The sequence below is a fragment of the Schistosoma haematobium genome, chromosome 7 (genome assembly GCF_000699445.3).
Source record: "Schistosoma haematobium chromosome 7, whole genome shotgun sequence".
Lineage (NCBI taxonomy): Eukaryota > Metazoa > Platyhelminthes > Trematoda > Strigeidida > Schistosomatidae > Schistosoma > Schistosoma haematobium.
In genome coordinates, this window is record NC_067202.1 from 9,637,328 (window position 1) to 9,654,952 (window position 17,625).

The 17,625-nt window shown below is 30.2% G+C and overlaps 1 protein-coding gene across 3 annotated transcripts in view; it reads left to right on the forward strand.

Annotated features, from left to right (window-relative positions):
- The window catches only part of HCN1_2 (anaphase-promoting complex subunit Hcn1), a 102,310-nt gene that overhangs the window by 17,146 nt on the left and 67,539 nt on the right, over positions 1-17,625 (forward strand). For all 3 annotated transcript variants that reach the window (XM_051217940.1, XM_051217941.1, XM_012937707.3), the window contains exon 2: positions 14,518-14,681. In XM_051217940.1, coding sequence (XP_051064374.1) covers positions 14,518-14,681 — 164 coding nt within the window. The remainder of the gene's footprint in view (positions 1-14,517; positions 14,682-17,625) is intronic.

Here is a 17,625-nt window from a genome sequence, read left to right on the forward strand (position 1 = left end):
CACCCACACCTTATTTGATCGCATTGTAAGATTCTCGAAAATACTGATCATTTTATTAGGAATAGATATTTACATTCAATTACAATTTACTTGTTCTCTTGTTTCAATGACTAATTTCACAATTTATCATCGATTTATCTATTATTCATTTAGGTATTGGCATTTAACAATAAACTTGAAAGAAATAAAGTTTATATTTTGTAAGATATTGTGTTAACCTTTGATAATTTTCACACAAAATTGATCACAAATTATGTCAGCTTGCTCTGGATAAATTGATTTACAACTGTCAGTTTTCCTGTAACAGTTTTATTAAAATTGTTGTCTATCTTGTGATAATCAACCAGACAACAGAACAGCAACTTACTACTGAATGAATTGCATTTAAGCGCATGGTCAACACATCATCAATTTCTGTCTGTAACAGGTACCGAGTGATACATGTCTTATGTAAAGGAGTGTAAAAATTTATGAAGTTCGCTTAATAAATCGTTTAGGCTGTAGTGTTAGTCATTATTTTAAGCCTATAATATATCTCATTCTAGTTTTTGGACAAACCAGTCTATTCACTCTACTTGAGTCATATTTTGACCTTGTTAATTATTCGCTTATCAGTCTTGACTGTTTTTATATGAGCGTATATGTGTGTACACTTCATATCCCATGACTCACCACATGTCTGTAGTTTATTTTTTCTGCCTATAAATATTGCGTAACGCCTGGCTAGAAATGGAGTTGGCTTCCCAGCCATTTCCCCTGCTCGTCATTTCGCTTTGTTCTACCGCATTCACTTTAGATACAAAATATATGTATTCAAAGGCCATTCACGTTATTTGACCTATCTAAACTCCGTTATTGACTAACGTGATTTAAGTCGATAATTGTATACGAGGATAGGTGGTAACAAACATTCGTACCATCCAAAGAGAGTCAGATCCACGGGCCACTAAAAGGCATTTTAAAACGACATTTCCAAAGCAACATAATAATGTTGTTTCCTTGAAAAATGTTAGGAAGTTAATACTTTGAATGCTAGTCCAACATTCTATACTAGCTTACCATGAAACATTTCTGAGTCCACAACCAGTGAAAGTTACTGCTTAAAAAGACCCTTGATGGAGGAATAATACCAATAAATAAGTGTACATGATAATTGTAGACTAGTATACCCAATCTCAAGAAACTAATTTCAGTTATCGGCATATTTTTTTAGAATCTTTATTTGTCACCGCATATTATAATAAATAATGTGTATGAGTTTTAATATCTGAAAAACAGTGTTTTGTCTGACAACATATCTTGATTACAGTTATCTAGTTGTTAAAGTAAATAATTTTCGTGTAAATTAGTGTTAAATTAAAATTGTTTCATGTTCTCTAATGTGGACAATGCAACCAGTTTGCTAGTTTGTTTCATTGTTGAATTTATTCATTAAATATATGTGCTCACTGAAGTGTCTCAAGTATGACTTAACATTATTATATATATATTAAAGCATACCAGTTGTTTCGTAGACTGAAGTTATCCTATCCATCAGTGTTTATTAACTTCGATTGTAAAAAAAACTAGCTTTAAAATTAGTTAAGTCATGTAAATCAGAACTAATAGAACAGAATTGTAAAAATAATAATCTAGAAAACTTCATATGTCGAGAGTTTTTGACACAGTGTATCAGAAGCGACGAGTTAATAGATAATAAAAGGTGACACAAAAATTGAAATTATAGTTAAGCATTGAAAAACCGTAATTCCTCTTATACCTAATTCCATTCTTCTTCAATAGACAAGCATTCATAGTTGAAAGATTGATCTCACTGGAAAAAAATGTCTCTTACTGTTAATATAATATCCACTTTACATGAATCGAAACGTTTTAATCAGAAATCATTGATTCAAAGTTTCAGTTGCTGATTACAGAATTACAACTTTCTATATACGATGTATGTATAAAATAACTTTTCTGTCAAAATCTGAGGAAATATCGAAATAGCTAAGATTGTGAATAGATACTTTGGCTTATAATTCATTTGGCAAAATGGTTCTGAAATATAATACTAAATTAAAACAAATGGTTGCAAAACGAGTACACTCATCAAATTTCTAATCGATTAGAGTTTATTTTGAATAATTTTTAAAGAACTAAATTTTTCAAAGTTGACGTTTAAATGTAATCAATTTGTTTTTTGTTTCGTATTTGCAAATGTTGACGGTTACAGGAAACATATGAATAACAAACTATGACAGGAAAGTAAATGCAAATCGATCAAGATATACTAAGTTACCTGAACACATTTTAACAGTTACAACTCAAGAGATTTAACCGACTTAGGATAATCTGTAAACTTCTTTAGTAAAACAGTTATTTTACAAACTTCGTGATAAGAATAAGTATTACGTTTTATTGCATTTTCGATTTTGTTCGAGCCAAAAATGAAATTATTCTTGATACATTTTTTTAAAAATCCTTCTAAAAGAACTTATCTTCTCAAGTTCGTGAAAACTAATGTATTAAAATGAAAGGATAACTCAAATTCATATTGTGTGCTTAGGTGAATGATTTATGGGAATTTTTTCATTTGAATTTGCTCTCCAGTCTGAATGATGTGAACTACAGAACTGGTTCAGCAGAGGAGATCATAGAAGAAGTGTTTTGCATTAGTCTAAGACTCTTCACAGAATTATTTTATTCTTTGATCATTGGAATGATAATAATTGTCCCGAATTTACCTCTATTCCAGTTTTTGGAACCTTTTATTTATTTCATTACCTAATGTCAATTTGTGGTGCAAACTATCTTTAGAATGAGTTATTCTCTACAAAACAAACACTAGAGGACGCATAAATATTGACCAGTTGTGAAATAGATTCTTATTTATCTGATACGATATACGGCACATATGAAGCATATCAGGAGTTAGGTAGTTAGATGGACCGTCAGTTTACAAAGTGTGTCTATAAAATAAGTAGTATTGTTATTGATGAAGTAATCATCCTAAAGGTCAAGGAACTCCTCGCATCATTTTCTTAAAAGTGTTTCTCATGATCATTATTATCTGGACGTTATAATCATCAGTGGTAAAACAAGTTCTAATGATATTTGACCATGCAGACTGAACAATAACCATTTAGCAGAGAAAATGTTCTTTACGACGATTTCATTTACTTAAACTGTGCAATTTTATCAATAGTTAATTTATTTGTTAAAAACGATAACAGTAGTAAAATAGAACGGTGCTGAATAATAAAAAAATCAGAGTGCTATTATGTCAGAAATTGTTTACGAAAACAGATATTGAAACCAAGTTATGTAGAAGCCCAAATACTTATAAAATGTGTTTAGTCTAAGATGGCCTTCCACTTGATAGATATTAAGGACAGCATAATTAAAAGTTTCAATAATGGCTAATTAATAGTTTAGAAAGATAATCTGGAAGTAGAAAAAAGAAAGATTAAGACCATTGTAGAATGAAGAATTGAACAAACTGTTTTTGCAAATAAAGGTTAGATATACTTTGACGGATAGCTATACGATCTGAATTTATTTTGAACAAAATGATTGTGCTGTTGAAGAAAATCTAGTAATCGAGTACAAATGAATATAAAAATTGTGATAAAACACAAAAAATGATTAAAAAAACGGTCTACAAAATCTAGTCTAACCACAATCACTCAACTAATGTTCTTTATGTTTATTAAATTCGTTTCTATAGTCACATCTCTCTACTATAAAAAAGTGTTCTGTCGTGTGAACAAATGAACATTTATTTCTTAACATCAAATTTTCAATAAACAAAAAAATTGAACAGCTAATTAGTTATTCATTTACGAAATCCCTTGATATCATGAGTTTCGTCCACGTTTTTTCATGACACAATAGATGAAACTTCGTATTTTACGAAGGTCGTTTGAAAAGACACTTTTATAAATAAGCATTGGAATAAATTCAGTCATTTTGTGCATTAACATTTTTTAAAAAAACACTGAGTATATATATATATAATCTTTTTAGAATAGATTAAGAACCCAATTTAGTCAGTGAAATTTTGAGGCATAAATTAGACTAGTTCATGCAACGATTTCAACATAAGAAGTAGACACAAATGTTTGTGTTAGAAATGCGAACACAGAGTTTCTGTAGCAGTTTTACTGTGACTAAGTGTTAAAGTGCTTTAATAATTATCTTCATCTTATAGACACTGATAGTATCGTTATCATTGTACTTTTCAAGATATTTGTGTTACCGACAGGACATTTCTAATCAATTTTCTATGTTTTTGATTTATCTAGTAACATTGAGTTAGGAATGTAATTTTATAGTTTCTCTATATATTCCGTAATGAGATGATTGCAATAAAAGTGTGTTCGTTACTATGTTTACTATTGAAATAAAACTGAACGATAAAATATAAACAGTAAATAAAAAGGTTAGTCTTAAGTCAGTCATTTTCAATAATGTATTCTATATCTGCAATAAAACAAAGTGAGTATATCACATTAGTCAAAATATAACGTATAGTATTTTAGAGGTCATAATGAGTACTAAAACGTGTAGTGAAGTTTTGTATCATAAATCAAAGCTCAATCCTTTAACAGTATAACGTCACTTGTTTCCCTATTGGAACATTTGTAAAGATAAACATTCACATCATATAAGACATTCATCAAAATCTAATAGATATTTGTTAATGGATACATGGTTTTAATTTTCACGTAGCATAACTTTATATGAGAAGTATTATTAATCACTGAGTACTTAGATGGAATGAGTAACTTTGAAATGGGTCAATATTTCAATATATGAAGTCTTACAATAGGTTTATTTTATAAAGAATTTTTTTCAAAAGTTTAAAAATCCTCAGTGTGCTGCTTTAATAACAATAATTAATAAGTGAATTTCTCTTGAAGTACTGACACACAAATTAAGCACAGTTCATATATTGTTTTACAAGTGGACGGTATATATTTTGTGACTTTATCTATGTGAACATTTCTAACAATAGTTGGTTTACTTTCTTCCATTAAAGTTTTTTTTTTGTTACACAACAGAATGAATGAAATATTAACGACAAAAGCAGTTAGAATCACAAGTTAGATTTAATAGATATCAGAACAAGTTTTTGTATCACAATTGAACATATTTACTATTGATTACTGTTGCATATTACAGTGCATATTACAAGCATGCTTACCTGAAATAAACTACATTACGTCTTATGATACTAAAGTAAGATCAAGGAAAATAACTTCAACAATTTTACCGATTCTCTGTCAAATTTATGTTATTTTTATTTAATCCCTATTATAATTATGAAATACATTATTAGCTGATATTAGTTTAAGTGAATTCAAAAAAGTATGTTGTTGATACATCCAAAATATCAAACATATAAAAAAGAATCAAAATAAAAAAATTTCATTTTTGAGTATGTGCTATTATTAGTCCAATGTTTATTAACAATCTTTTCTTCGAAATAATTGATGTACAACTCGTAGCACTAATTTTTATATACTGAAATTAAAATCAGATGTTTTAGACAACAAAGTGGAATATATATCTTACTAAAGAAATAACTCGGTGCGTTAATCTTAATTTCTACAACATATAAACAGCTTAAACTTCCCAGTTCCAGGATCTTTTAGCATCTGGATTTACCTTACTTTACGACAACAAAAAATAACAAATTAAATTGCCTATACAAATCGAAGATTTTGCTAACGATTTAATTATCTGTGATACCATGTTTCCAAAAGAAATAACTTCAGATTCTCAGCAAAATATTATCAAAGTATTTTGTCAGAACCACAGGAATTTATGTTCAGTTTGTTTGTATTCATGAATAAAAGTTCATTTGTTTATATACTTGTCGACATAAATGAAGAATTATTGATATCTTGATTGTTGCACTAATAATAAGAAAGCAGATTGATTATATAACTTCTCTTCAAATACATCATATTTCGTGCAACAACTAAGTCTCTTAGTCTACAAGAAGATCTCACTAACTGGTTTAAATGAGACATTAATGCCACTGGATACCGGTTCAGTGGTCTGGAGCTTAGGCGCTCGCGCGCGAGACCGAAAGTCCTGGGTCCTAATTCAGCGAGCGGGATAGTGGATGTGCACTGCTGAGAACTTTTACACTAGTACGAAATGGCCGTCCAGTGTCTCCAGGTTTTCTATGGTGGTGAAGCTTCAATTAACTCATGAACTCAACTATTAAATAAAATCTCACTTGACTCTTGTGTCCTCCGACTAACCTTTTTTGTAGTGCCCAAGTACGAATATAAATTCCCTCTGATTTATGGGTAACTAAATTGTTTTTGTTATTATCTACATAAATAGAATAAAGGACCAAGATCTATTTCACAAATTAATGAAAAATGGTATATATACTTAGTAGGAAGAACACATCACTGGAGTGAGGAAGTTTCACAGCATCAATTTAAATTTTTGGAAACATGTTATTAACGCTTTATGTTATTGAGGAAGGTCATAATGGAAATTCAAAGATAGAATGATTTGCAGTAATATCATTTGCTTCCTTCTCATTAGAAGACAGCTTATTCTGAGCATGTAAAACGAATGATTTCTAAATACTTTTCAGAATAGTTTCTGGTATGATTTAAAATTAGAAATCAAAACAAATAATAGCTTAATGAGAGAATATCTTGTCAACTCTGACTACGTTGATTAACGAAAATCATGTTTCAGTATATTCAGCTCGATCAATCAAAGTCCAGAAATTAAACACTTGTGCACTGCCCTGGTGTTCACAATTCTAATTTCAGCCTGAAATTTGACTGGAAAAACTCCACGTGCAACCTCAAATCCATCAATTCTAATAAGACTTCTATTTTATCTATCCTTGTTTTTTTCTGCTCAGTATTCAGCCACTTTTACCATATTGGAATATTCTGTAATTGTTATTATCATATTCACGGTTTTCAATTCTCCTTCATATCTTTGAAATGGCCAGTATTCTCACATATTACCTATCCATAAATTATTTTAAACCTAACGTTTTCCTTTGAACTTTTATTCATTACGGAATCTCATAGCAAAATTTGAAATCTCTAAACAATTTTATTAAAAAATCTTTCTCTATTCTTCTGAATACTTATGGATTTATTTAACGTCTATAAATACGATTAACAACTTTTCTTTTTTAAATAGTATCATCCAAAAATTTCTCACCTGCGTTGTTTTTAATTCTTTCTTGAATATTGACAAATATTTTAAGAAAACTTTTGTATTTATTAATAATCTCCTCACAATAAACACTATTTTATTTGGGCTGAATAAATAGGTTTATCTATTTTTAGCTTTCTAAATAAGTAAATACAGTACGATAGTGTGTATACTTGTTTTTCAATTGATCGTTATAGGCGGAAGTTAGTGAATAGATTTATAAATGACCATCTCATCGCGAGATATTTGAAAATGTCATGATATAGAAATGATAAGAAATAAATTACTAAAGAAAACTTTTTACTTTATATACATTGTCCCATTCTAAATATAAATCACTGAAGAATAATAGCTGAATGTAAAAACGTATTTAATTGCATTTCTATCACTTACCTTAAACTTGTAATGCGTTAAATCCATGAATTATAATTAAAGTGTTGCATACTCAGAGGAAGTGAAGTTAACATACACATGTATCATTATGATATAGTCTAGATAAATAAATATTTGACTGCGAAACATCAATTTTGATTGTATTCAAATTTACGCAACTGAGATAGATTTGTTTAGTGAAAGTATGACTGAGAATAAGTGAATGACAATGAACAAAAACATGAGCTAGGCTGACAAATATTCTTTGTTATCGTATAGTAATACATTGTATACAGTTCCTTTATGGGTTAAAACCCGACTTTAAGTTATCGATTTCCAAAGTTTTGACTACACATTATCATTGTGTTGTTTTTCTATAGAAATGGTCAACTCATATATTTGCTAGCATTTTCAAAGGTTGATAGAAGTCACTACGTAGCAGGAATTGATAAGGTGGTAAGTAACAGCGACCTAAACAGCTGTATGTTCACTATTAACGATATTTGATACGGTTCATATGAGCAATAAGCTTACCATACTTTAATGAATGTTCATGAGAAATATTTACATTCATAAATGGATTTTAATCTAGAAAAAACTGTTTACAAAAGCATTATTTATAGCTGTTTAATAGGTATATATTTATAGAAAAGTAGAAAAAACATTTTATGATAAAATGTTTAAACTTCAGGTTTCATAATAACATTGCTTATTGATTGAAAGATTGAAGAGGAATTGCAAGATGATACTTGAAATCGCCGAACAACATATGATGTATTCTCTTTCCATTTATACGATTTCAAAGTTTTAGTAAATAATTTCGTTAAAATAGTAAGTCTTTGATAATAATAACATCAACTTTTTTAAGAGTAGTACAATATTTAAGTATGCGTAAATGAACAACTCATATACGTCCATCAAACATAAGTTATTGAGTTTATAAAAGTTTATTGTTTATCTATGTCAATCACTCTGTCCTTGGCCTTCCTTTCTAGTTCTATTTAGAAAAGAAGGCCTAGGACAGAGTTGGTTGAAGAATGCTGATCGGAGGCCTATGCTCGATTGTGAGTAACAGGCGTAAGTAAGTAAGTAAATGTTGGTTATATTAAAGTTATTTGAATTGTCCAACTGAAATTTTATTAAAATAGCTGTAATTTAAACAATCCCCATTTCTTTTGAAGACTATATCATAAGAAAAAAATAAACGTCAAACTTATATCGAAGAAGCATCATTAAAAATTTATTAGTTAGTCAATGAGATGTCTTTACATTTTGTATATCACAAATATTTTTAAAATGTTTCTATAAAGAAAGTTCTTCATAGGTAGAAAAAAAAGTAATTTTTTTAGAAATAAGATAACGATATGTTACTTTGATGTCATTCAATAATCAATAAACATTTTTTTACTTTAATTATTTTCTCATTTCTTTCTTATCTAAACACAAAATGCCCGAAAATAAAGAGTGGAGTTGTGCTTTTTTTGTTGTTGTTTGTTTGCAATATTCAGATTAAAGATGAAATTATTTTAAAATTATTGTTTCAGCCAGTATTTCACTTAACTAAACAACCGCCAAATGTTTTTTTTCTTACAAATTCAAAAACGAACATGTGCTAAGCCAAAAGCAAAATTCATTTGTATTGGCATCTGTTTTAAATTTCTTTTTTTCCGGATAACAAATGAAACAACTGGAATGTTGTTTTAGCTCTGTTTAGGTTTTTATTATTTTTGCTTAGTTTAAAGTTATTCATAAAACACCATAGTCAATTCATTTGATTGTAGAGTAAGCAAGGAAAAAAATCAATTTGATGAAAACGTGATAAAAGATATTAAGGTCAAAAACTACAAGATCTTCTGTTAATTTATCATAATCAAGAATAAATGTTAAGAATAATTACATTATTTGCAAATCCTTCAGAAATGAAGTTCACATATTTTATATACATAAGCCATACTCAATGTGGTAACGTTCATGCCTTACATTACCACCTCATTTTATGTTAATGTTTTAGACATTTGGAGAGAATGGTACAGTGTTATAGTCCCGGAGTGAAAATCAAATCTGGGATACAGGCACAACCACTTGACGAGTTCAAAGGAAGATGGAACATGCGTCTTTCTTTCCACTGATAACCATCAACTATCTCTGACTAATATAAAATATTACTTGTATAATGAGATAACTGAGTCGAACATTTTAACGCATTTTTTCAAAGTTGTGGTGTTTGATAAACAATTGATTATCATGAATACTTAAATCACTGACGTTTCAGATTAGCTAATGAATCTGATCTAGATTGATCACAGTAATACATTTCGAAAGATCAAAAGTGTTCTGAACAATGACGGTTATAAAATTATTCAAGGTGAAAGAAAATACAGTTTGTTCAATCTATTGAACAAACATATTGCTTGAACTGCGAATTATTTTTAAAGCTGCCTTTATTTTGAGTATTATACCTTATAAATAGTTAAATCGTGGGAAAAATTACTGCAAAAATGCTCGATTACATGACTGCCAATTTGTCAAATAAGCATGGAACTTAAAATTCTGGTCCAGAAAAGTAAATAATGAAAATGAATTCATTGCAATAAGAAAATTAAGGATTGATAACTAGCTGTTTTATCTAAATATGGAACCTCTGTTCAGTCAGTCAGTCATTATAAAGAACCACTACATCTGAATATGACTTTTCAACACCTAAACTATATCTCTAACCACTATCCATGTAAAATAATTATTGCAAGCTTATATTACTAGTCGATTGGAGTTTTAAAATCAGAATAAAACTGGATTGCGGTTTTTAGTCTAAAGAAAGTTTCCATATTTTAATTCACTGCCACATATCCATATAAAATTTTATATACGACAACCTGCTAAATAATCTACTTATGATAATTTCAATCTAACCACAACATCCAATGTTCATCAATGAACGACAATTTACAGAAATGTTAAAGCTACCAGATGAAATTTAACACATGCACTTCAAAAACTGTTATTTGAATAGTACAGTAGTCTTCCAGGAAAAATAGTGTGCGGTAAAATATAAATTGCTCAAACTTGGAGACTATCGAACTATCAAACATAATTCCTATCTACATTTTAAAACTAGTTGAACTTTAGATATCATTTATAACAAAATATTAACTAGAATAGATAGGATTTTTGGTAATTGTTAAATGTCCATAGATTGCATTATGGACTGATTTTAGGTAAAAAAATATTGAAGAACAGAAAGCAATAGACAACTGATTCCTCCAAGTATGGATCTACCAACTACTCCCCATCTACAACCCCATTACCAGGGATTGAACTCGGAACCTTTGATCACCCGCGCGAAAACGTAACTTCTGTACCATTGAGGTGAAATCTATTATTGCATACGTTTAACTTCATCCCCTATGTTGTGCAATAACCTCCCATCGCCTGTCTCATATTCGATATAGCTGAAATGCAGTCGTTACTAATAATTGTCTAGCTGAGACTGGTGTATGAAATGGACCATAAAAACCCAAAATCTCTACAAAGCTCCTATGCCAGTAATATTACAAAAATTCTAATTGCGATTTCTTGAGTTATAGTAAGTGGCTATAACTATAAAATGCTTACCTTAAGCGTTTATATTCATCACTATTCATAAAATAATAGCCATTACCAGATAGTTTTCTACACTCTGTCAATATCTTAGTATACCTTACTTATAGAATAGTTTACTTACCAAGTCCCTGGAACAACGTTGTAAAGAAAACTCAAATTACAAGCGACTTCCTAAAATAAATATGTCAAGTGAGTTTTCACAAAATTGAAATACATTTTACCAATCATGCATTGAAATTTCAATATGCAACTAACTAATCGATAATTCTTATTTCACTGTGCTCTATTTGACTATGTCGACAGAAGTGAAATTATATTTGGTCGGTAAGATCAACAACAAATGTATATCAACATTTCTTTAGGAAGTTAACAAGCAAAACTGAATATGAATATTCTCTTATTGTGAATATTGCCTTCATTAGAGGGATGAGATGAAGCAGATCTTCAATATATGAAAATTTTTTACATAAATTAAAATACGGACTTTAACAACGTATTGTTTACTAACATCTGAAATAGTGATACTTATTATAAATAAATTTAATTATTTCAGTCAAACGTATTTGAGTACGGTACGGAACTCATATCAGTAGTACACATTTTTCTTCAAAATTTAAAATGTATTATTCCCTATCAAACCTTTCAATGTGCTTATTTCTCCAACGTATTTAAACTCTGTATTTAAATCATCGACTTGATGTTATATTTCGTGAATTATTTAGAAAAATCAATACATTCACTGACTGTGTGTAGGAAAAAATGACAAAAGTGATATTTCATCTCATTCTTAACTTGCTGAACTAAACGTTTTTTAAAATCAACTCTATCATAAGTAAAAATTTATGAGCAAATGGAGTTATCACTCATGACTATTCAGCTCAAACAAATCTAAAATAGGCACTTTAATTGAATTATTGAACATTCAGAAAGGTAATCCAGATATTTGAAGAGATTTTAGTAATATCATATGCGGAATAAATATACGTTGAAAGTTTGAATAAATAATGTGTTTTATAAATGAACTAATATATTTGTAGATATCCCAGTGAGTAGAAAAAATTTAATTTCCCGACGTTTCGTGACTCAGTGCAAGCCACTTCTTCAGAGAATAAATAACCAAATCAAAATTGGTCCAAGTTGATTATTATTTTTATTTATAACAATCTACCCAATGCTCAATTTATCCGAAATTATCAAGTCAAACCTTGGTGATGATACCGAAAAAATAAATTTTATGTTTACGTAATGAATATTTAAAACTGATTAAAACAACTGACACTGTATTCGATAAGTTTTGTTGATATCAGCACAAGTACATCTATTTAATGGGATTCAAATGGTTTCAAAATTATACCTTGATTCCCACTAAAAACCATTATCTAAAATAAAACGATTGTTATACTGTTTATGCCTGTTATTTGGACTCATTTATTAAAAGTCTGGGTTTGACCTTTTAGTTCTTTCATTAATTATTAGAACACTGTAGTTTATTCTCATTCAATATCAACTTAACACCAGTATCTTTTTCAGTAAATGTAGAAATCGATGAGAATAGTTAATAACCGTCTAAAATTGGACATAGAGTAGACTAATGTATATTCATTTATGTTCCAACTGTTACTGAAAGAAACGTTTTCAAATTTTGGCATACAGAAAATCTAAATATATGTAAATAAAACTAAAAAATCTGTATAAAAACCAAGTATCAGCTATACTACCTGTTGGAGACGTTAAATCCTCAGAATGCACTTGGAAAAGGACCTAGTTTTGTAATTTTTTTGGAAAATTTGAATCTCTTTGTTTTCGCGCCAAAAGCACTCTTTTCACCTTCATGTCGTATTTCCCACTTGGGAGAATCTTAAATGCTATTGGTCCGTTGTGTATTTTAGTATGCTATTTTTTAACTCTCCACGAGGACGGTTTTGTGCTGTTTATATTTATGTTGATTATGTTATTATGGCTCATTTTCTGGCTTTTGCGGAATATACTTCTCCATATCAAGCTTGAACTTCTTCCTCTAATTAACGGGGCTATGACGCATCGAATAGCTAGCTTATCGGTCATTGGTCACCGAGTCTTTGTTCTGTTCGCAGATTAAGTGAACTCGTAATCACTTCAAACCTAGCACTACCATAATATTCTTTATTAAAATATTTAATATAAAAGTATTACCACGCCAATATCTCATCTTCAAGTGACTTATGTGGCGTTTCTTTATATTTTTCTACTCATCAAAAATGTAATGTACATTTTCCGGTGTAATAGTTGTTGAAGACAAGAGTCATTTTATTTGCATACAAATAGCCTCTTAAAATGTTATACGAATTCATTATTTTTCTAAAGAAAGTTTTCTCCACTTCATCAATATACATTTTTATTCTAACAATTTATTATTTTATGGGAACTAAATTACGATTAATGTACTTCATTTCTGTTAAAATAACGAAATACAAATATTGCAAAGTGATGAATTGTATCTGATTAAGTAAATAAACTGTCTGTAAACTGATAAGTTCATTTAAATCTAATAAGCCATAAAAATATTGACTAAAACAAGAGAAATGGATAATTTTAAACAGGAACGAATTGAGTTACTTTAATCGGAGCCTCCAGCATTTTCACTAAGTAAATACATAATCTTGAATTCAATGATTTAGATTCATTTGCTGGATTCCTCACAGATTTGATGATGTTTTGAACAAATTATAAACTACTACTATTAGAAACTAACAGGAATCGATTAATTTACAGTTAATATGACGGAATGGCTGTAGCTATGCAACTAATAGAAACTATGGATTACTTGATAGTTGTTTCTTTTTAGTATGGGATTCCTCAGTTGTATAAATCTATGACTCTACTACAGTTCTTACTCAAAACGTGAAATTTTTGCTGCATGCACTTGGTTTTAACACTATGGAGCTAGTATCAGATGAATTACGTACCAATGTTCCATCAATTTTGTTTCATTAGTTGATCATCATCTATTGCTGTCAGTGACACTTTTCAGATGACCAATACAAGTGGATTACACTAGTTAAGACTTTTTACTACATCTCATAAATTTGTCTTGACTTGGAAGAATAGATGATTTTTAATAATAGAGTTAGTAGGTTGTGGAGATTATTAAGTCTGAAGTCACAGATATTAATGTACCCAAATGAAATATTGGATATTCAGATGGAGCAACTACAATACAGCCAATTTTTAATAGTTGCATTGTGAAAGATTCACTAATGTAAACTACAAAATAAAGAAAAATTACCTCTGACAAAATATGGAAATAATTGATAAGTATTGTTATTTTCGTTTTCTTGATTATAGTCATTTTGTTTTTTCTCTCACTGCTTTCTCTAGATTTTACTGGAATGTAATTATGCTCATCCTACTTATGGCTAATCTTATAATGTTGCCGGTGATAATTTCTTTTTTTAATGATGATCTACCTGGAAATTGGCTTATTTTCAACAGTATCTCAGATACACTTTTCATATTGGATATTATTGTGAATTTTCGTACTGGTGAGTTATATATATACACATTTATTGATGTAAAGACTATGTCATCATGCTTGTAGTTAACTTTTCTAAATTGTTGCTAACACATAGAAACTGTAAATAGGAATATTGAATACAATCAGATGTCTCAGAAATCTTGCTCTATCTCATCACTTCTATCAGAAAATGTACTATGATGCACACATTGACTATTCAGCGCATATTTGATAAATTCACCATAACCGTTTAATAAAATTTGGAGTTAATAAGTGCAAGATTACCTGGGGTAGTAATTTCAGCCAAAATTCCACAGTAGTTAACATCGAAAAACTTTGAAAAAAATTCAAATAATTATTCTGATTTAGTTTTAATGAAGTGGCCAGTTTATAAGAAATATACTTGTCTAACTGGAAATGCCTCATGCATACAAACTTTACGCTTAGGAAGCTCACTGTCATTTTAAACAATAAAAACTGAGGCTCTTAAATAATTAAATGTTAATCAGTATATTGAGGAACTTTTGTGTATTCAAGTTTCAATAGATATATTTTGTTTATCGGGGAATTTCAGAAACTTGACGAGAAAAGTGACCATCTAAAGAGTATATCTTATCATTGATTACTATTCGCCTACAAATCAGTTTACATTTGTAGAAGAATACAATATCCATATATACTCTGAACGATTTGAGATATGACAAATATCTTGCCTCGAATGGAGAGGATTTTGATAAAAGTAGTATATATGTACACTAATTTGTGTTCACCGAGTTTCCTGACTTCAGTCTATCTATTTATTGAACGAAAGGGAATGTTTAATTTAGGGTGTTAGTTTTGGAATGACAAGTTACTTACTTTAGCAAAATATATCAGTTAAAAATTGATGTTCATTTTCTTGTATTAGTGATGTGAATAATTAACGTAGTAGTATCATTCCCGCTAAACAACTTAGTGTCAGTAGTTTAGTGGTAAACGTTTAAGTCTTTGAGATAAAGAGGAGTTTTATCGAGTCTCAATATAAACATCAATACTGTGATGTAGATACGTCTTGCTGACGACTCCCAAAAAGCAGGAAAAGTCAGTTCTGAGATCCACACTTGGACAAAGTTCATTTTACTAGAAATTCTAGCCAAAACTATCATAGTGGAGAACTGCTCATTACGCAGAAACCCTAGTCGATGTTCAAGTATTATTATAAGTTCAACTAAAAGACTACGTTACTCATACCAAACTATCTATGGTCATATATTTTGCTCAACCTGTGCTAAATAAAAGACAATATTTAGACAATTCTGCCTAGCAAGAAAATCTGTCATTACTTTCGTGATCGTACTGACAGAGTAAATGTTTGATACTCTAACTTGCAAAAATAAAACTGACACCCTAGTATTAGCTGTGTAAATGCACCTTCCTTTACTTTCTCCGGTGAGTCACAGGGCTAGTTTTTAAACATTATCAAACGAGTCTACAATTAACAAGTAATAAATTAATCTGTAACATTTTCCCTCATGATTGTGGCTTTTAAAAATAATTGATGCAGATCGGATAGTAATGCTATATATAATGCTGTATATAATTACATTCCGTTATATCCCACTTGTGTTCTCGTTGTGTACACTATTTCGATGATGGTTGTAGTGTTCTCCGAGTTTCAGCTGTGTACGATAGGTCCGTTTGAAGTTCGGACTAAGGATTTTGCGCTGATGTTGGCTGAAGGTTGTTTTGAGTTCCATATGTTCTTCAATTTTAGAAACACTTCTCTTGTTTGTTCATACCTTGCCTGCTTATCTGCATCAGATATTCCTAATGTATCGATGATACTGCCCAGACGCATACAACATTCCATCTCTTCCAGAGATTCTCCATCAAGTGTGAGTGGGTTGATGCTTTCTGTGTCGTATTGTGTGAATGGGATAGGACAGATAGTTCATCTGTGAGTTCCAAATCGTCTAGTTGCATCAAAGAAGTACTCCGTATTCAGTGCTTGACTTGTGGTTCGAGGTCTCCATAATCCAGTCAACCACCAGAAGAAAGCGAAAGGGAGAGAGTAACCAACCTTGTCTGACACCAACCTCATCTGGAATGCATCTGTCAGTTGTCCTCCTTGCACTACTTTGCAGTGTAGTCCGTCGTATGAATCTTGTGTGATGCCGACGATCTCCTCAGTTACAACATAGTTTCAAAGAGGGAACCATAACATACTTCCACACACACCGCGAAACACTTTCCCATAGTCAAGGAAAGTGACACATAGTAACAAATTCCATTCAATTGATTGCTCAACGATGATTCGTAGTGTGGTGATTTGGTCTGTGCACGACCGAACCTTCCGGAATTCAGACTGTTGGTCTCGACGTTGTGCGTCTGTTGAATCTTTCATCCGATTGAGTAACACTTTGTTGATAACTTTTCCTGTTACCGACAGTGGTGTGATGCGTCTGTAGTTCTCGCACATGCTCAAATATCCTTCGTTTGGTGTGATGATGAGATATCATTCTTTCCAGTATTTTGATACTCTTAAGTAAAACCTATGCCACTGCTAGATTCCACCTCAGTCGTTCAGATATTTGGTTTTTTCACGGGAGATCGAAGGTTCCGAATTCAGTCCCTTGTGATGGGGTCGTAGATGAAGATTAGTTGGGAGATCCATACTAAAAGGAGACTTTTTTCTAATGCTTTCTGTTTTTCAATATTTTTCTACCTAAAATCGGTTCGTAATATCATTACCATATATTCCTTTTTCTAATAAATAAAAATATTTTTATATTTCTCTTTTCTCCCATAAATTTTTAATTACTAGACTCACCTCAATTTAAATATTACACTTTATGGATTGAATTTATTGTGATCTGTGTATAGCACGTATTTTCTAATGTTAACTAACTTCTAGAACACTTTAATTTTTCAGTAGTCAAACAATAATCAATATTTTTTTCCGATTATTCTATGAAATAAAAAACCGACTGAAA